Source organism: Peromyscus eremicus, chromosome 14 (genome assembly GCF_949786415.1).
Source record: "Peromyscus eremicus chromosome 14, PerEre_H2_v1, whole genome shotgun sequence".
NCBI lineage: Eukaryota > Metazoa > Chordata > Mammalia > Rodentia > Cricetidae > Peromyscus > Peromyscus eremicus.
Genome location: NC_081430.1, coordinates 83,930,198 through 83,951,631, shown reverse-complemented (window position 1 = coordinate 83,951,631; position 21,434 = coordinate 83,930,198). Strand labels below are relative to the sequence as shown.

Sequence of the window (21,434 nt, the reverse complement as noted above, 5' to 3'; positions counted from 1 at the left end):
CCATTTGTGGTGGTTTGTATAGGAATGGCCCCCATAGTGTTTGAATGCTTGGCCCGTAGGGAGTGGGCACTATTAGAAGGTGTGACCTTGGTGGAGGAAGTGTGTCACTGTGGAGGTGGGCTTTGAGGTCTCATATGCTCAAGCTACATGCAGTATACAGTCTCTCCTGCTGCCTGAGGATCAAGATGTGGAACTCTCAGCTCCTTCTCCAGCACCATGTCTGCCTGCATGCTGCCATGTTCAACCAGGATGATAAATGGACTAAACCTCTGAAACTGTAAACAAGCCCCAATTAAACGCTTTCCTTTGTAAGAGTTGCCGTGGTCATGGTATCTCTTCACAGCAATAGAAACCCAGAGTAAAACATCATTGTAACGTTAATGTATCCACCACAAGATGCTGGACAGCTACACTACTCACCATGAAACCACCATGTTGTTGGTATGTCATTACTATGTATACTTCCTAGCCAATTCTCATTCCATTAACTTATTCCATCAAATACTTGGTCATTTCAAAAGTGTCATGTTAATGGAGACACAAAGTATATAAATTGTGGTATTTTTTAAAAGACAAAAGTAATATAATATTACAAAAGATCAAGTGAAAGAGTTTCAGCAGGCTGTTTTAACCTTTCCTATACCTTCTTATCCCTGCTAGTGTCCTGATTATCAGTGCGTCAGAAAACTCAGGATGACTAACTTTCCGCTCAGACAATGGTCATCTCCAGGGATCTATAATCATGGCCTCTAAGTATGATCCCATGGACAGCTTTTAATAAGTACCTCCACTTCCCTCCAGGGATGGGGCCAGGGTATAAATGTCACTTACACGATCCCCCTGGGTTACTAATTTGCAGCCAGAGTTAAAACTATTGCCATACAATAGGACACTAGGATACTGTTTGCCAGAGCTGATCGAGTATACAGGAAGGGTTGTGGGAAGGGACAGCAGGTGAATAAACCCAACTACAAGAAATGAGTGAATAATCAGTTTGAAATTGACAGTAACAATTTACAACAATTCAGATTGAGAGAAGAAATCTAGTGGAAGATGTGAGGATTTGGAATGAACACATTTCATTTCTTTCAAAGCCTATTTTTCTATGTGATAGGTTCTGACCATGGACAAAGATGACCACAACATAGCACTCACTCCAAAGGGCTGATGGGGAAAGTCCATGTCAGTGAATGAGGTCTTTAAATCCAGGAGGAAAGACTTAGTGAGAGTTATTTAGGGATGGATGGAAGATATCACAAGTAAAGGGAAGTTTGTAAGGATAAGAAGGTATGAAAAAGCAAGACAATATGGCCTGATTGGGCTGTGGTTGGTACAGAAACCTGGAGATGAGCCTTTAAAAGGTTATCAAGAATAGATAGTAAAGGCATCTCTTTGCTAAAGAGGAAAATTTGTTTTCTTAATAAAAAAATTCTAGGAAGCTTATATGCAAGAGTTGTTAGCTGAAACCTACTGAAAGAATACAGAAATGTATCAACTTGGATCATGTAGTCTAATTAAATGTAGTACTTTATCCATATAAATTTAGGAATATACACTAGGTGGTGGTGGTGCATGCCTTTAATCCCAGCACTTGGGAGGCACAGCCAAGTGGATCTCTGAGTTCGAGCCCAGCCTGGTCTACAGAGTGAGATCCAGGACAGGCACCAAAACTACACAGAGAAACCCTGTCTTGAAAAAATTTAGGAAAATACACAATTACGAATTTTTGTTGTTTAAAAACACAAGGTCTTACTATATACCCCATCTGGCCTGGAAAGCAGGCTGGCCTCAAACTCACCAAGATCCTGCCTCTACCTCCAGAGTAGTGCTGGGATTAAAAGCGTGCGCCACCACGCCCAGCATAATAATGGGTTATTATAACTCATTTTCAAAAGAAACTGCACTTTCTTCCTGTCACAACTATTTTAAATGCTACAGATGCCGCTCACTGGCTGAAACCATGGTGGCTGGCAAGGCTGCTGCTATGTTTGACTAACGAATAAGAGATATTTTGTTTTGTTTTTGGAGATATGATCTCACTATGTATCACTGGATTCAAAATCCTGATCCTCCTGCCTCAGCCTCCAAGTGTTAAGACTGCAGGTATATGACACCATTCACATATACCATACATCACATTTCTCACTCCAAACAAAATGTTTCATAATTACGGCTAGGCTAGTAGTTTCCAACTAGCCTGCTGTACCTTCTTTCCACCTCATGAAAAACCCGAGTATGGAAAGATCCAGCATCAAGCATGGAGTCCATGTCAGTACAGAAACAGAACAGTAGATCTTGGAAGGAAATCTGTGCAAATGCCTATTTTAAGCAACTCGTGAATTACTTCTAAACACGACTGGACAATCAAAGCCACCAAATATATGCAGATATTTGACAGTAAAAAATAGGTTTTTTTAGTTCATAGTTTTTTGCTTGATAGTAAAAAATAGTTCTGTAGGTGGAAAGAATGAGTATGGAGAAGTTATATAATGTAAAAAGCTGAAAAGATTTCAAGACAAAAGGATTTGAGAAGACATATATCCATGAACCATGAAAGCTAGTCAAAAGTACAAATAGTTCCTGGATCTGAAAGTTGTAGTTTCCCCAATAGGAAAATAAATGTAGTAACTCCTCCCTGTGATCACAGCAAATGATACACAAAACAGAGGTGGAGACTGTTTTAGAGTTTTGAAGACACAACTGAAGGAGCCCTCAAGAGCTGGGCATGGTGGCTCACGTCTTAATGCCAGCAGGGAGGAGGTTGAGGCAGGCTCTCCGTGAGTTCAAGTGAAGGTCCAGGCCTACCTGTGCTCTAACGTGAGCCCATCTCAAAGAAACCACAAACTCAGGGATATAAAGCTAAGATATGAGATGAAAAGAATAAAAAAAAGAAAAAGAGAATATAGCTAAAATGTATCAGTAGAATTCTATAGAGAAATCAGAAGGAGAAAGGAGACTATTCCCATTAAAGACTTAGGATTGGGCTGTAGGACGCAAAGGCAGAATACAGACAATTGACACAGTAGGACACATATCCTGCTGAAGGGTCTGACCTGCAAGATAAAGAAACCTTGGCAAAGTTCTCAGTCCAAACTCCAGTTTGTATGAAAGATCTAGGGCTGTCTTCCATGCAAACCCAAGTGTCGTCAAAAACTGTGTGGTTATTTAATACTACTTACCACAAATATACAGATTTGCAAAGTGCAAATCCAATTTCCTATAATAATAAGAAACTGCAAGAAATGGCTGAAATCTGGGTATCTATTTTAAGACTTCCTCAGAAAACAAGACATATCCTTAAAACAAAGAGAATTTCTTCAAACAACTAAGGTGCTTCATTAAAACAATCAATTACTGAACAATGTACAACGTGGTTATACCGCATGGGCTACAAGCGGCCCCAGGTGAAGCGGCCCCTGGTAGCTGTGCCATCGGAATTCCTGCCTCTGCTAACACCGTTTCCCAACTCCCCTGGCACTGTGCTTAGCAGCTGTCATCTGCGCCTGTATGTTTACTCTGCCATTTAGGGACCCGCCTCGTCTTCGGAGCCAGTGATTCTTTTGTTCTTGAAAACCAGGTGATTATACCATTTAAAACTGTGCCTAGAGGATTCCTTACTGTTTCCTGACTGCAGATGCAGTGTGACCAGCTGCACCATCCTCCTGCCTCCATGGCTTTGCTGACACGCTGAACTGGCCTCTCAAACTGTGAGTCAAAATAAACCCTTTCTACAGAAAGGAAGGAGGGAGGGAAGGAAGGAGGGAGGGAGGAAGGAAGGAAGAAAAGGAGGGAGGAGGGGAGGGAGGGAGGGAGGGAGGGAGGGAGGGAGGAAAGAGAAATGGAAAATGGGAAGAAAAGGAGGAAAGGAGGGAGAGAGGGGAGGGGAGGAGAGCATGCAAAAGGTGCTGAGTAAGAATCTTCTAAAAAAAAAAAGAAGAATGGAAATGGGGCATCTGGTAAGACTGCTCAGAGGACTTTTATGACTTAATTTTTGGCTTTTACAAATATTACAAACTGCTGAGCGCTGTTAACACATGCTGGAAAATGATATACTGGGTTTTCTAAAAGGCCTTTTCTAGCCTGGCCCTGTATGAACCCTTGGGTCAAGCTGCTACCCTTCCTTACATATGTTTTCTCTTAAGCGTGTGCTCTTGTCCTGAACACTCAGCTGAGCAAGCTCCTACCTGTCCTGGAATAGGCGCGTGGCCAGCATGTAGTTCATGGAGGTTTTGTGTTCAAGGTAGGACCTAAAGGACAAAGAGAGAAGTCAAATTATTCCTTAAATTCAGTTCAAGAGGGAATGGTAGAAATAAAACCACAAATCAAGCACCAAACTGATAGGATGTTTATATACTATTTCTAAAGTGCCAGGATGGGAGATAGGTGTTAACGTAAATGAGAACCATATAGAGTAAGAATAAACAGAATAAAATAAAGAATCAAGAGGAGGATTTAACATAGAAAATAGAAGACAACATTTTTTCAGATTAGTAAGAAGTGATACACCACAATCAAAATGTCACACTGAAAGGTAAAAAGAAAACCAACCAAGAAATCATATGCACAGACGAGGACAACAGAGAAACTGGGGAGAGCTGCAGAAAGGGGAGTCCACCTGTCCCCAAGTGGGAGTGCCCAGTGCTTCCATGCTGTTTACTGTGGGGGCATGCATTGTTTCTGTAAACTTTCAGAAACTGGATAATCTGGGTCACTAATCCATTCACACCTTCTCCACACAGCTGCTGAATGTGATTCTGCAACTCCAGGTAGACGGGTCTCCTAGGAGCTTTCTCATCCCACATCTCCCATGGACCCTTAGCCTCTAAACAGAAACCTTTCCAACATCATGGCTGCTCAGGTCCACCCTGTTGTACACAGCCTTCCTTGACAGGAGCACTCTGAGTCTACAGGTCTCCTTGTCTGACCTGCTCTGTTCCTCCTGAGAGACATGTCACATGCTGTCTCCAAGAACACTTCTTCCAGAAAAGCTGCATGATGCAATTCATTGCTAGATACACACCCAGAAGACACATTCAAGAATGCCAACAGCATAGCTCTCTTTGACAGTTACAGACCAGAAAGAAGTCAAATGTCCATCAACAGAAGAATGTAAAATTAATAGCAGTTTCAACATACAGTTTAAAGGCGGGGGGGGGGGGGGGTAAGGTATTCAAAGGGAATGAGCTGTAGTCACATGAATCTTGGTGATGTGCTTAATGGAAAGAGCCAGATTACATGGAACACACACTTTCTGTCTGGAAAAGCAATGAAACAGACAAATCACTTCTGTACACGAGAAGGTAACTGCTACAGGCCCTGCTCTCCAGCACAAAAGTCAGAGAAGTGTACAAGATGCAGAAACAACTGTTTTTAGATATTAAACAAATGGTGGTATGGGCTGATTCTTATTAGTGAGAAGTAACAGAATTAAATCTTACAACTTCTCTGCCTTTCTTCCTACAGGTGATTTCCAGAGCATTCATAAAAAGGAGGATTCAAGTAGAGTCCCACAGTCTCTAAGACGAAAAGACTAGATCAAAGCTATAAAAACCATCTAGAATTTTCAGGGCAAGGTACTGAAGAGGAGCAGACTATACATGAGAAAAAATTCCCAAAATAATGATGAGAGGTCTCTTGAGTTTTGGGGTGCAAATCAGTCTGCTCAGGCAGAAGGTAATGGTCCTCTGGGCTAAGCTAAAGGCAATGGTCAGAATAAAGACCAACCAAGATTAAATGTAACTCAAATATTTCCACAGTTCACTGGGGGCTGAAAATTGAGTTCCAGCTGCCAGAACACAGGAACCTTCTTGAAAGCTGGGTCGCTTCACAGACACCCCAAAAGTGTCTTTTGAGGTAGATATATGCTCGGCTTATATTAAAGGAACCCTAACTTTGCCGTAACAATGTTCAAAGGCAGCCTGAAAAGATTGTGCTGATCTACAAATAACTCAAGTGCCTGAACAAAAAACTAACAGGGTTTAAAGTGGGCAAGGAATCCAAACTCTGAAGATATAGCATTTAAAATGGCCGGGCGGTGGTGGCGCACGCCTTTAATCCCAGCACTCGGGAGGCAGAGCCAGGAGGATCTCTGTGAGTTCGAGGCCAGCCTGGGCTACCAACTGAGTTCCAGGAAAAGGCACAAAGCTACACAGAGAAACCCTGTCTCGAAAAACCAAAAAAAAAAAAAAAAAAAAAAAAAAAAAAAAAAAAAAAAAATGCATAGCATCTGATCAAAATTTACTGTACATATGAAGAGGGTATCCCATAAACCAGTGGTTCTCAACATATGGATTGTGATCCCTTTGGGGGGTCAAATGACCTTTTCACAAGAGTTGTGTATCAGATATCCTGCATATCAGATATTTACATTAAAATTCAAAACAGTAGCAAAATTAGTTATGAAGGAGCAACAAAATAATTTTATGGTTGGGGTCACCACAACATGAGGAGCTGTATGGGTGGCAGCATTAGGAAGGTTGAGAACCATGGCCATAAACTAAAGGAATGCCAATCAATGGACTCAGAAATGACAGATAGGAATTAAAGCAATCAAACAAACAAAAACAAGGAGGCAGAGGCAGGTAGATCTCTGAGTGTGAAGCCAGCCTGGTCTACAGAACAAGTTCCAGGACAGCCAGGAACCCTGTCTCAAAAAAACCAAAAACAAACAAACAAACCAAAAGATATTTACTAAAAAGTATTACAATGTATGCACAAAGGTCTACAGAATGAAAAAAGAGGGAAACAAGACATAGAAAAAATACAAACAGGAATTCTATAACAAAAAAGTCAATACTGGAAATAAACTGTTCACTAGAATTATTAGAGGTTAGGATTCTATAGACAAATAAAAATTGACCTAAAAAAAGAAAAAGAAAATTGAAAATTGACCTTAAAGACAAAAATAAATGTCCATGGCATACCACAGTCAAACAGGTAAAACAACTATAAAAAAATAATCCTGGGGCTTAGTTGGTAAAGTGCCTGTTGGGTAACATGAGGACCTGAGTATGGCTCCCCAGCAACCATGTAAAAAGGTTGGGGCAGTGGTGCATATCTGTAACATCAGCGTTGAGTGTGTGAAAACAGACACCCAGAGTTCACTGTCCAGGCAGCCTGGTCAAACTGAAGAGCTCCATCAATGACAGACCCTGTCTCAAATACAAACACACAGGACAGAGAGATGGCTCAGCAGGTTAAGGCACTTGCTACCAAGTTTGGTGGACCTGTGGTCTCTCCCTGGCACCCTCATGATAGAAGGAAAGAAATCCTGCAAGTCACCCTTTAACGTCTACACAAGCTGTGGCATGCACACACCCACTGCCCCTCCCTATAATATACCGATAAAATAAGATGAAGAGCGATCAAGAAAGACACCTGGTATTAGTCTCTGGCCTCTGCATGCAGGTATCCACATGTGGGTGGGTAGGAGGGAGGGAGGGAGGGAGGGAGGGAGGGAGGGAGGGAGGGAGGGAGGGAGGGAGGGAGGAAATGCAAAAATCCTCAACACACTGAACTCAAAGCACATTTAAAAAACTAAAAAGATTTGAGACGTAAGACTCATCCCAAGGATGCAAAGATGGCCCTGAGTGCTATATCTCAAGTGCAACAAGAAAAACAGAGACAAAAGAGTAAGCAAGCTAGCAAAAATGCAGAAAAAGAGAAGGAACCCTTAGATGCACTGCTGGGAATGTAAACTGTCACTATGGAAACAACCACGGAAATGTCTCAAAAATTAACAAGAAGAACTACCAAATAATCCAGCAAGATACCTGTAGTCCCATGTTTATTGAAACGCTATGAACAGAATATAAAGTCTATTTAAATATTCCATCAAGGGTGGAATGGATGAAGAAAATGTGGTTCGTACACAGTAGAACACTGTTATGCTATAGAAAGAACAAAATCTTGTCATTTCCAACAACATAGATGAACCTGGAGGTCATAAATATGAATGAAGTAAGCCAGGCATAGAGAAACAGATGCCGTATTACTCACTCCTACTGCAGAACCCAAGCAGAAGGGCAACATCATACTCAGCAGGCAGAGTGGTGAGAACAAGAGGCTGGCGTGGTTAGGAAGGAGGAGCAAGGTTAGCAGATCTACCTATTATACAGCATGGTGACCATAGGGAAGAATATTCTTGCAAAGTGGAGGTATTTTAGGTGTTTCTATCACCAAAGGTAACCATGAGATTTAGCCAGTCTAACCTCTAACCATCCTTTGTTTAGAAACACTGTTAGATAAAAATCAGTTATTTTTTTAATTTTTAAATTGTAAGACAAAAGCTGTGCGGTTGGTAGTGGTGCACACCTTTAATCCCAGCACTCAGGAGGCAGAGGCAGGTGATCTCTGAGTTCAAGGCCAGCCTGGTCTACAGAGTGAGTTCCAGGACAGTCAGGAATACACAATGATAAACCTTGTCTTGAAAAACAAAACCGAAATGAAATTAAAAATTTGTAAGACAAAGCAATAGAAAAATGCTAGGTACTAAGAAAGCAGGAGTAGAGTATATTAAGGTACACTAAGTAAATTTCAGAACAAATAGATAGATTTTAAAAAAAAAAGTCAATCACACCATGAGGAACAAAGACTATTTCCTAACAAGGAGGAAGCCTGATTCTCATGAAGATGCAGCCTGATGGTGCACACAATAACAGAGATCCAGAATACAGCAAAATGGGCAGACCAAAAGGAAAAGTGAGTGTCACCAAGGACGACAGAGAACTTCCGGACCAGCATCTCAACAACTGATACAGGAGCAGGGATGGCTGAGATAAGAGCACTAACCCTGTGGCCTGAACCACCTTTGTGAAGCAGCCCATACAGCCACAGGGCAGACCCCGTTCAACATACACTTTACATTTGCCACCATTAGCCACATAAGAACTCTCAGGAAATTTAAGATTCAAGTTTTCCAAATTATATTCTCTGACCTTAACAGAAGTAAACTGAAAAACTGAAAAATCAGTTACTAAAAGATTTCTGGAAAAACCCCAAATACTTAAAACAAACAAACAAAACAAAAGAAAACAAAACAAAAAAACCATACTTCTAAATAACCCAAAATGAAAAAATATTTTAAACAGATGAAAGCAAAGCACAACAATCAAAATGTGTGGGATGTCACTAAAGAGGAGCCTAGTCTGAAATTTATACACTCAATACTTCGTTCAAAACATATTACAGACCTCACATAAAGGCTAAATTAGCAAAACTTCCTACTGGAAACATAAGAGAAAAAGGCTTTGCACCACAGAAAGTGGCAAATATTTCTTAGCAAAGAAATATAAAGTAGTTAAACTGTAGCAAAAACCATTCTTATAAAAATGAGCAAACTGTCACAGACGTGGAGGAAATACTATACAGATATATGTGTACATGCATATATATATATGTGTGTGTATACACACATACATATCCAAGAAAGGACCTGTAGCAAACACAGTCTTTTGTGACACAGTAATAAAAAGACAGACGTGCCAACTGCAGATGATGTGCTCAGTACTGCTGCCCTCATCGCAAATCATTCAAGCCCAGAGAGGCACTAGTTTGCTGGGCTGAAAAAGCACAGTGACACCAGGTGACAGTAACCAGGGACCAACTGGAGTTTCTCAGCATCTTGGGTAAAGTGTAAAAGTGTATCAGCACTGTTCAGTGACTTGTCCAATTCTACTCTAGCTATTTACCCAGGAGAAAGGATTTTAAGGGCACACAAGGCACAGCCCATGGACACTCACAGGGCTTTTCTTCACAACAGCCATATAATGGACACACCTGGTCCAGGGCAGGAGAATGGGTAAACTGTGATAGAGTAACACAATCAAACAGTACACAGGAATAAAGAATGGATTATTGCTTCATATGACAACAGGCATGAACCTCAAAAATTCTGTATATAAAAAAGAATTACATACTGTATAACTCCACATGTCTAAATGCTCCTGGAAAACCCAGTGACAGAAAGAAGGCCACTCTGGAGGGTGAATGGCGCGGCCCATACAGGACTTATGGAGTTTTCTATGTAATGGATGTGGAGTAGTTAAACTGTTTAATTTGCCAAAAACCACCATCAAAATGCACACGTAGAATGGAGTCACTGTATCTATTGTCTGGAAACTAGAACAGAGTACTTATCAGAAATAAACAATGTATTATTTGGGCACATACAGTGAGGACAAGTAAGTTTTCAAATCAAGATGATGAAAAACATAAAATTAAGAACAGGAGAATGGTTAGGAGGGAGATGGAAAATGGGGAGGGTGGGCTGGAGAGATGGCTCAGAGGTTAAGAGCACTTGCTGCTATTCCAGAGACCTGGGTTCAGTTCCAGTGCCCACATCAGGCAGGCAATTGACAACTGTCTGTAACACCACAGCTCCTGGGAATCCAATGTCTCTGGCTCATGAGACCATTTGTAGTCACGTGCACAAAGCCACATGTACATGTACACATGTAATCAAAATACTAAAAATGAATCTTAAAAAACAGGGAGAGGGCTTCAACATAGGTTCATTACCATTGATGGCCACGTTCTTGTATTTATGAATATTTGTGGTTTGCCTTTTTCCCCTCTCTTTGAAGTTTGGGTCTCAGGGAGCTCAGGGAGGCCTTGAATTCCCTGTGCAGCAGAGGGTGACTTTGAACCTCCTGCCTCTACCTCCTGATTCTGGACATTATAAGCATGCATCATCGTGCCTGGTTTGTGGATTAATTATTATTTTAAATAAGGTAGGTAAGAAAGGCAGCATATTAGAAGCGATAACAATGAGTCACTATCAAGCTAATTCTACAGACTAGAATTAGGTATAACTTTAGGAAAAAAAAGGCAGTCACCTCACCCATATATTTCCCATGTCTCGGATGTAGGAAATATGCGGATAAATCCTCCTCTCCGGTCATTCTCTTCCTTTACCCTTCGCAAAACTTTGATCTAGGTGGAGGAAGAAAGAACAGAAAGATAAAAGAGTGCCTACTTGGAAACCTGAAGTTATAAGACAAAGGTAGAGTTCCAAATGCAGAAAATGACACAAACGTATGGAAGAATCAATGACATTTAGGATGTCCCCTGAGGAGAAATTTCTCCTATCTAGAATCTTTCTCCTTTTGGAGAAAGAAGAAAAGTGTGTCATAAGTATTACGAATCACTCACTGATTTGCACTGAGCCCTTTGTTAACCCACAAAGGCTTGAAATGAAATGATCTTTACCTCTTCCATCGACAGACCAAGCACAGAGCCGCCTAACTTCCCCGGGACCTTCTCCCGGGCTGAGGCCACAAGGTTTTTCATTTCTGCGTCACTGGCAGAGAGTGGACGGGCGCGCTAAGAGGAAAAAAATCAAGGCAAGGTTGAAGGGAGCGAGCACCATCATCTTCCCCTCGCTCCCCACTCAACAGCAGTATCTTTCAGACCTGAAGAAGCTCAAATCTACGGCCCAATTTCTAGAATTAATCACTTAGCCCCAAACCCCAGGAAACAGAAAAAAACTTCCGAGTCAAGCAGAGAAATGGTAGAAATCTGCTAAAGACCGGAAACAAGCAGGAAACCGTGAGCAATGCCCGTGTCTTATCAATGTGCAGACTTAGTGTTGATTTGAAGGTATAGCCAATATTTCAGGGGCAGGCGGAAAAAAAAAAAAACAAACAAAATAGCCCCACAGAGATGAGAATGTGTATTTATTCTAGCAAATAATTATGTTCACTTTAGCACTGGGAAGGGAGAGTTGGTTGACCTGAGACAAGAAACCAAGCTGGGCGCTCTGGGATATTTTAGAAACTGAAAGGAAAATCCTGAAAGCAGAATCATCAGCAAATTTAAAGCAGAGCTCTTATGAAAACGCTGCTACTCAGAGAACACTGTGGCTGCTCAACATCAGGACTGGACGAAGGCTAACTGCCCTGTGTCCCAAGGAGGCAGTACCGAAGCCATGGCCATAACAGACCCACAGATGATCTGGGTTCCATCCGTTTCCACAGCGTGAGCAGGAGTCTGAGGACCACGCTGTCAGTGATTTTGATCTTACACAAGCAGAAGAGCCTCAAGTGTGAAAATACACTACTATTGAAACTGATGAAATGACTGATAAAATACAACAAACAAAAATGTCAATGAGGAAAAAAGGGGAGAAGTAATCAAAGAACTATAGGCATGAGTTATCTTTCTAGATTCCCGGAAGAAACCTGCATCAAGGAGAAGAAGGTCAACTGTGAGCAGCTAGTACTGTCTTTATGCTTGGACCAGCCATGGGTGTTTGTGGGTCTCCAAAGTTCACGATGAGGACCTACCCCCCAACTGATGGTATTTGGAAATGGGGCCTTTCAGGGGTAATTGGAGTTAGACAAGATCATATTTGTGGTGCCTTCTTAGTCTAATAGAGTTAGTACCAGAGACCTCACTCACTCTCCTGTGCTCTCCCTGATGTGTGCCAACAGATGTGCTTTGAGTAGACAATGAAATGTCAGCTGCTTGCAAAGCAAGCCCTCAGAAGGAGTTCTATCTTGCTGGAATCTTGGTCTTTTTTGTTTTGTTCTGCTTTTTTTTGTTTTTCAAGACAGGCTTTTTGATGTAGTCCTGGTTGTCCTGGAACTCCATTTGTAGACCAGGCTGACCTTGAACTCACAGAGATCCCCATCTTTGCCTACCGAGTGCTGGGATTAAAGGCATGCGAAACCGCTGCCCCACCTGGGATCTTGTTTTTAAACATCCCAGTGTCTAAAATTGTAAGAAATAAACTTTCTGCTAAGTCACCAAATGACAAGTTATAAATAATACACAAACCAAGAATGGTTTTCCCTTTGAACACAGAAAACTAATTATTTGCAAACTAAGCACAAGAGTTATAAAAACTAGATTTTATCATGGGCAAAACTCCATGATAAGCTACCTATATAATGAAAGATTACGAAATCAGCATTTATCTAGCTTTCACTGTGGTATCTTTAATATCTAGAGAAGTAAATCAATAAATATTTGTTTTACAAGTGAGTAGCCATCCTGGGAATATTTAAATTCCCTTCAGTCTCTAGGGATAAAGGGAACATATACTGGAACTGACCTGCACAAAGGAGAGTATAAAGATTCGGACAGGAACACATCACTTTTGTAAGTCTTTAAAGTGTGATGATGATTAGTAAAGAAGAACTGAAATAGTAAAGGAATGGCTTGAGGACGTTTCTCATCATCCCACACTACTTACTGTTTGAGAACACAAACAAGCAAACGAGCTCAGCTAGTTCACCTGTGCAAGCACAGCTCCGATCAGAAAGCCACGTAAAGCCATTGAAAATGAGTCTTCCGAAATCGAGAAGCCCTCCTGTCTGATCCGAAGGGTACTTTATTATCTATTTTAATGTTGGGGGAGTTAGCAGATGGAACCCTGAGCCTTTGTGTGTGCTAGCAACTTCTCGACTACTGAGGTATATCCCCAGACCTTGATTTCTTTGAGAGAGTATCTCAGGCTAGCCTTAAACTAGTGATCCTCCTGCCTCGGCCTTCCCAGTACTGACACTATGGGTGTGTGTCACCACATCTTGCTGGTAAGGATACTTTAAAGTCATCTCAAATAATATGAGGGAATAAGACACGTGACTCAAATGACTGCATGCAAATGAAGACTTTCATCATCAGATGTCTAGAACAGACAGACTGCCATGTAGAGGCACTGATGAACTAAACCCGCCTTAGGTTGCTCAAGTGCTGAGGGCGTGGATTCCTACAACAGTTTTCAGGGATGCAGCACTCTATGTCTGGGAACATAGGACTAGCCAAATAACATCCAACGATCATTTCCAACTCTGCTTCTTTGTAACATGCTTTTCAACATCCTTGGGTCCTAAAGGCTGAGATACTGACGGACAGATTTTCTCCTCGCACAAACTTAACGGCACTCCTGCAAACAATGAATTAGTACCCCAAACAGTTAAGTTTCTCTACAATCACTTTCAAGAGCCACCTCCTACACTCCTGTGTGCGTGCACAGCTCCTCTCTTACCCACATCCCACTCAGTCCTGGATCCTGTGTGCGTCTACACAAAACACTAGGAGGTAAGGAATGACAGGCAGCAATTCAGGCTAGGAAGTCTGAGGTAGGATAAAGGAAGTTATGACCTGAATTACAGATAAGCGAGAAAGAATAGAGAGAAGAGAGAAGAAGGTTAGGAGGAGAGAAAAATCAATGTTTGGGAGTTCCACAGCACACTAGGAGACCAAAAGCGAGGAGAAAAAAAGGAATCAAGGGTGTTCTATAAAACCATCACAGCTATCAAAATCAAGGGAGGACTGGAGACACAGCTCAGTGGTCCTCCGTGCTTGCCTGGCATGCGAAAGGCCCCAGGTTCTTCCTACTACCTAAAAAAATTTTACAAAACAAAACAAACAAACAAAAAACCTTAAGGAAAAACAGCCATCCTGTAGTTTTAACTTACGAGTCCCTCCACTGCACTCTCTGATGGTAATATAATAAATTACATATTCCAATGGGCTGACTGACCACTGGAGAAACAAGCCTCCACTGAGAGGCCACTAGCTCTGGGAGATGAAGAGGTACGTACACCATCAAGTACCCAGAGAAATTTTAAACTGCCAATTAGTGTCTAGGTTGGTTATTTGGTCTTGGTTTTTGCTATAGACAGCAAATAATATTTAGATAATTACTAAATATGAAACATTACATTCTGCAGAGTTTTGAGTTCTACGATCGTGTCACCAAACACACATTATAGAACCATATGAAGCAGTTACCAAACACGACACTAGACACCCGGAGGACTTTTCTTTGCCATATAACTCACTTTATTAGAAGCAGGGGTTCAGGAAGCTGCCGTTCAGGCTTCCAGAGCAGACAACTGTTAGGATAACTGTGGCAGAGCTTCCTACTGAGCATCAGCCGGGACAACCTGAGCCTCTGAGCGACCTGACCCACTGCAGAAATGGGCCAACGCCCCACACTGAGCAACACCCAAGAACATGGCAGCCAATTTCAAAAATCGCTTATAGCGACAGTAAAGGAGCGAAGGTTGATAGTGTCAGAAAAACATTTGTCTTATTTTACAGGTCGCATCTAATTCCCACAGGTTTCTAAATTCAGTTACAAATCACTACACATATCAAGTACCATCTGTGAAAAAATGCAAATAAGCCCACACTCAATGTAAAATGAGTGCTGACACCAGGCTGCCAGAGCAGTCTGCTTCTTAGGATACCTGAACCGGATAAAGTTCCTGGGTGAATTCTAATACTTTCTTTCCAGAATATTTTGGGCAAAATGATGGATAAGCTCTGTTCATCATTTCAATCCAACTGCCTTTACCACAGCATATTCCCCCTCGAGAACTGAAGGCCCTGAGCTATCACAGCCTCTGTCCTCATGGTCTATAACCAAGAAGATACTGGTACATGTCTCTCCACATACTCTATTTTGTGTTTTCAAATTATACAAAGAGTAGATACATGAGATATATATACCATGGAAGGCCAAAGCTAAAAGGCTTTCTATTTCAGAAATGGGGATTAAAATTGAGTCAAGTCTTCAAATGACCCAGAACTTACCTGTGTGATTTTTGATGACTGTACCTATGCAGATACGGGATGCTATAAGAGACAAAAAATGGAATACAGCCTTACCTTTTCCTAATAGGCCTATGGCTCTCCATTTCCTGTATCTAAGACATTAGAAAGCACAGACCACATGCAAGAGCCCTGCCCTTGGTTGAAAAGTGAGAGTATTTCTCTACAGTACTGCTGCCTTGCTATTCTTTGTGTTCTAACTTCAACTTCTCACTACTGTTAGATACTGAAGACCCTGGGTGTACTAGCCTGCCTGACAAACCTGTTTCATACAGTACACAAAGCTCCTGTATTGGTCTTTATGTGTCTATCCCCAAGGCTGCTTTTGGATGGCATCATGCCCCTGCCCACCAGTAAGCAGAATAAATATTGGGAAGATTTCTGATAATTTGCAAAGAATTGCCAATAAAAGCTGACCGGCAAATTAAGAAACGGGATCCACTCTTTCAAGATTGGAATGCTGCTATCCCTAGAAGAAAAGCCTGGCAGAAATGGTAAAAACTGTAGGAAACATTCACAGCTCTGCCTAGGGATGTGTGCAGCTCTCCTAGGGATGCTTGCAGGGAATAATTAGCACAGGTATGTGACTACCTAGGTTTTCCCACTATACCTAGGTTAATAATTCTCTACCTTTTCTTAGTAAATATACAGAAATCCCTTTGATCTGTGGTGATGCTCATGAGCAAGTAGGACTCTGATGTCTGGTTGTATCTCTAATCTGAGACAACACCTCTTACAATACAGTACACCATGTTCCACAGCACACCACTACCCAGGGAATCATCCCAGAGCAATTAGGCAGCCATCGACCCACTCCAGCTCAAAGACATGTTAGACTTGGCTTGTAGTGCTCTAGTTTTGTTTTGAATGAGCTAATTTTCAACATTAAAAACAAACAAACAAACAAACAAACCAAAACCAAATCATTCCTGATTTCTCTTGACAACAGGAGGCTCTTAGCCCTGTTGGCCACTGGAGCATGACAGTGATCAGCTAGAGCACACTCATCCATCGCCCCCCCCTTTGATGGAGGAGGGCTCCACTCTTCGGTTAGCCTGGCACATCACTGTGTGGCAGCTGCCTACTGTCCTTCACATTACCTGCCTGCAAGCCTGAGAAGCACATGACTGTGAAGACCCTGTTAAATGTGAAGACAGCTGACACAGCACCACTCTCAATGAGACTCCTGAGCAGATGGAGGAAGAGGAAGAATGCAAGAAAAGAAGGCTGGAGGGAAGAATGGACGGGTGAAGTGCAGGAAGAACAGTGATGGGAGAGAGAGGAGGGGGAAGGAGAGAGGGAGAAAGGAGAAGCTATTAACAGTGCTTATGATGTAGTGGAGGAGCAGGGGACAATTTACAAGCCACAATGAATGAATTCAAAACACAATGAAAAAGAAGGGAATTGTGGTCCTTATCCTATCTTTAAGGACAGACACTAAAGGTCCCTAAAGATAGGATGGATTGTAAAAATAGCTCCAAAGCTTTAGTAGGCCTGGAATCAACCCAGATGGGCGGAGAGGAGCTAGGCAGAGTCTTATTAATAAGAAGACACACTAAGGGAAAGTACTCAAGCATGCAGACTGAGGACGTGACGGAATGAGCAGGCCCAAACCAGAGTGCACAGACAGGAGCAGTAATTGTCCAAACAATGCTTCTGACTCAGCAGCTTCTTTGGGTATTATTTTAGCTTTGATCAGAGCTCATGACCACTGAGGGTCCCTTCAAAGAGGACAGAGGACACACTGTTTCCATGGAGCATCTGTTTTACAAAACTGGTCTGAAGATTAGAAAAGGCCTAGTCATGCTTAAGAGTGAGCAGGCCCCACTCTGCTTTGTTTCAGAGCATGTCAGTCTGAGGGGAGAAACAGGAAGTTTGGAAGAGAGAAGGAAAGGTAGCGAAAAAAGGAAAGGCAGAACAAAAACGAAGAGTAAGTTTGTTGGGAAGCAGGTGAATGCATTGAAGACCAGCCACTGCTGAACACATCCCCAAATCCTCCTGCCCTAAGTGACCTCCCAATCACAGTGCTCCAGCACCCCCATCTCACTGGCTGCCACTCCCCAGCAAGCCTTCTCTGGGCTTCACGCTCACCTGGCTTACCTGGGGTTTCTGAAAAGGGTTCCGTCGGGAAGACTCAAAGGTGGGGTAAATTGACCTGTTGGATGCCCGCTGCGCGGGATCTTGGCACACAAACCCTGGATGGGGAATGAGCAGTATTAAGAGCCGTCCATTTATTTATTTATTTATTTATTTATTTATTATTTATTTATTTATTTATTTATTTATTTAGGTTTTTCGAGACAGGGTTTCTCTGTGTAGCTTTGCGCCTTTCCTGGAACTCGCTTTAAAGACCAGGCTGGCCTCGAACTCACAGAGATCCGCCTGGCTCTGCCTCCCAAGTGCTGGGATTAAAGGCGTGTGCCACCACTGCCCAGCAAGAGCCATCCTTTTCTAAGAAATCAGTCTGTTTGGTTCAAGTACCTTTAAACTCATCCTAAAGAGGGAAGCAGCCTGAGGAGCTAATTATAATCCCGACTGACAGAAACGTGGCTTTGATAAGTCTCAAACAAATGAACAAGTCATCTTTATGAAACACACAGCTGTTTAGGAAAGAAAAGATTGTTGATTTTTTTTTTTTTTTTAAAGTAGCTTTCTGGATAATGACTGGGGGAAAAGGTTTCACCAGAAGAAGCCAATAGCAAGCCTGTTGTCATGTCCTGTTACAACCTACTGGGAAGACAGAAGATGGCCTACTTTTAATACCTGCAATGGGCTTTATGATTATCTACAGCTTAAAAATGTTTTGTTATATCTGTTTTTCTATATTATTATTATTATTTTGTTTTTTTGAAACGAGGCTTCTCTGTATAGCCTTGGCTGTCCTGGAACTCACTCTGTAGACCAGGCTGGCCTCAAACTCAGAGATTCCCCTGCCTCTGCCTCCCAAGTGCTGGAATTAAAGGTGTGTACCACCACCACCCAGCTCTAATTAATTATTTTAATATTCAACTATAAAGTAATTATCCTTGGTCATGATTTTCAAGAAGGGAAACAGGGATTTTAACCTAAATCATAAATTATATGTTTTTTATATTATTGGTAAATTGTATGCATCACTGTAAAAATAGAGATTTTTTTTTCTTCACAATTTTTCTAACAAAAAAAGAAACAATTTCCACTAGTTTTACTTTCTTCCTAAAAGAACTAGATTCTCAACCAAAAAGAAGATGCTACAATCCACAGGCCCAGAGAGGCTAGGTAACAAGAAGGGTTCAAGGGGTCTCCCTGAGAAGGGGAAGTAAGCAATTTTGTGGGTGGACTGGGGGCGGGTGGGGATGGGAACATGAGGCATCAGGTGGAAGGGGTGAGGGAGAGCATTTCGGGGGTCAGACAGAAACCCGGAGCAAGGGAAACTCCCAGGAATCTACAAGGATGACCCCAGCCAAGACTCCTAGCAATAGTGGATATATAGCCTGAACTGTCCATCTCCTGTGACCAGAGACTTGCAGCGGAGGGATTGGGACACCAACCCAGCCACATAACCTCCGACTTACAGTCTGTCTTATCTATGGGATGTGCTGGAGTAAGGGCAGCCAACCAATGATTGGTCCAGCCTGAGACCCATGCCATGAGAATAAGCCCACCCTGACATTGCCTGTAGCACCAGGACCCAGGGGCTGGATAGTGCAGACACCTAGGATAGAACCAAACACAAATGGAGGAGAAAAATGTAAATATAATGATGCCTAATGACATTCTGCTATACTCATAGATTGGTGCCTAGCCCGGTTGTCATCAGAGAGTATTCATCCAGCAACTGACAGAAACAGATGAAGAGACCCACAGGCAAACACTAGCCAGAGCTTGGGGAATCATGCTGAAGAGGAGGAGGAAGGATTGTAGGAGCCAGAGGGGTCAAGACATCATGAGAAAACCCACATAATCAACTAACCTGAGCTCATAGGAGCTCAGAGTCTGAGCTGACAACCAGGGAGCCTGCATGGGACTGACCTAGGCCCTCTGCATATATAAGACAGTTATGTTGCTTGGTCTTCTTGTGGGACTCCTAACAGTGGGAGCAGGGGATGTCTCTGACTCTTGCTGGCTTTTGGGACCCTACTCCTCCATACTGGGTTGCCTTGACTAGCCTAAATTCAAGAGGAGGTGCCCAGTCTTACTGCAACTGGATATGCCATGTTTTGTTGATATCCATGGGAGGCCTGCCCTTTTCTGAACAGAAACAGAGTAAGAGTGGATGGGGGATGGGGGAGGTGGGCAGAGGGGAGGTGCAGGGGAGGGACTGGGAGGAGAGGATGGAGGAAACTACGTTCGGGATGTAAAATAAGTAAATAGATTTAAAAATAAATACATAAAGAAGAAGAGAGTCGCTAAGTTTTACAGCATCTGCTGGTACAAGTACTAGTTCACATCAAATGGATTTCACTGGGTCTCTTTGGGGAAATTTAAAAACCCAATAATAAATCCACGTCATACCCACCTGACTGCCCATCTCCATTTCAAAGTTCTGGCTTATCTACTTAAAATGGGATTTCTTCCTCGGGCTGCTTTGGCTATAATACTGCAGAAGGGATCATGTTGAAGCCAGCAGAGACTGTCTAGGAGAAATACAGCCGGTCTCTTTTGTAACAGAGCTTCTTCAGTGGGTTTCACTTTCCCAGCTCAGAGAAAAATATACTCTCTGCAGATCTCCGCTTAATTCTCTGCCTCAGCTCATAATTCCCATGCCCCAGGTCTCAGCCTTAGTTGTGGTTCAGCCTCGGGACAGGATGGAGCCAGGGGGAGTAGAAACATATAAACACTTCCCTGAAAATATAATTTTTTAGTACAAAACATTCAGCATGGCTTAGGAACTGCCAGTTGGCAACACCTAGGGAGCCTGGCAAATGGAAGCTCTGGTTAATTTTTTTGTGAGTCCAGTTCAGAACACACTGCTACTTACCTACAACAGTGAACATATCTGAGATCATACTGGCTTTAATCTTGAGGTCCAGAGGTGCATCACTAAGAGAAGGGAGAGAGAAAGGAGCAACTGATCACTTTGTGGGATAGCAGAGAGCTGCCTCATCGTGGGTCCCAGAACAGCAAAGGTTCCAAACATCAGAGAAGCAGCCCATCAAATCCACAGGAAAGGGGAGAGGAATCTGGGTGGAAGATAACAGAACATAGGCCTGTGCTGAGCTCATCCTCTGTAAGGCAGGCCCAGCACCAACGCATTGATTCCCTGACATGGAATCGTTTACCCCAGATCTTGTGCAATTCAAGTGCTGAGCAGGCCAGGGCTATTGCTTCACTATCACTGCGGGGTTCCGAGGCTCGGGCTGTCCGTGTGCTGATACTTTTATGAGTGCCCTTCATTCCAAGGTCTCAGTGCTTCGTCGTTTACTTACATTCACATGCAAGACAAGACGATTTGGCCACCCTGGTACTTTTCGGAGGTTTTCATTTTCTATGCTAACTCATTCTCTTTAGGATTGCAGGCTTGTAAACAGGGCAGAAAGATCCAAGCAAGCCCTATCAACAAGTCACCATCAGAGGAGGCAGGAGCCCGTGTGAACACTGAAACAGCGTGGCCCCAAAACAGGAGGCCTTCCTGTGGAGAGGACTAGCCTCGAGCTTCAGTGTTCCTCCATGACCCACACTCCTCTTGCTGCTGGCCCCACATGTTCCTCTGGGATGTTTCCCATCGGCTCCCGGACTTCGCTGGGCGGCAGACTTGACAAAGTGCAGTGTTAACAACTGAAGGCACTGCCCGGCTGCACACCTCACACCTGAGCGGAGCCAAATCCCCACTCCACCAAGTAGTCAACATGTCTTCAGTTGATGACTTGGCATTCTGCCAACCTCTCATC

The 21,434-nt window shown here is 42.7% G+C and overlaps 1 protein-coding gene across 7 annotated transcripts in view; it reads right to left on the bottom strand.

Annotated features, from left to right (window-relative positions):
- Positions 1–20,638, bottom strand: part of LOC131924501 (tubulin polyglutamylase TTLL5) — a 181,872-nt gene extending 161,234 nt beyond the window's left edge. For all 7 annotated transcript variants that reach the window (XM_059279808.1, XM_059279811.1, XM_059279812.1 and 4 more), the window contains exons 1-5: positions 20,525–20,638; positions 17,665–17,759; positions 11,209–11,322; positions 10,841–10,932; positions 4,185–4,247 (exon numbers count right to left, since the gene is read on the bottom strand). In XM_059279808.1, coding sequence (XP_059135791.1) covers positions 4,185–4,247; positions 10,841–10,932; positions 11,209–11,322; positions 17,665–17,759; positions 20,525–20,552 — 392 coding nt within the window. In that variant the 5' untranslated portion in view covers positions 20,553–20,638. The remainder of the gene's footprint in view (positions 1–4,184; positions 4,248–10,840; positions 10,933–11,208; positions 11,323–17,664; positions 17,760–20,524) is intronic.
- Positions 20,639–21,434: the final 796 nt, after the last annotated feature.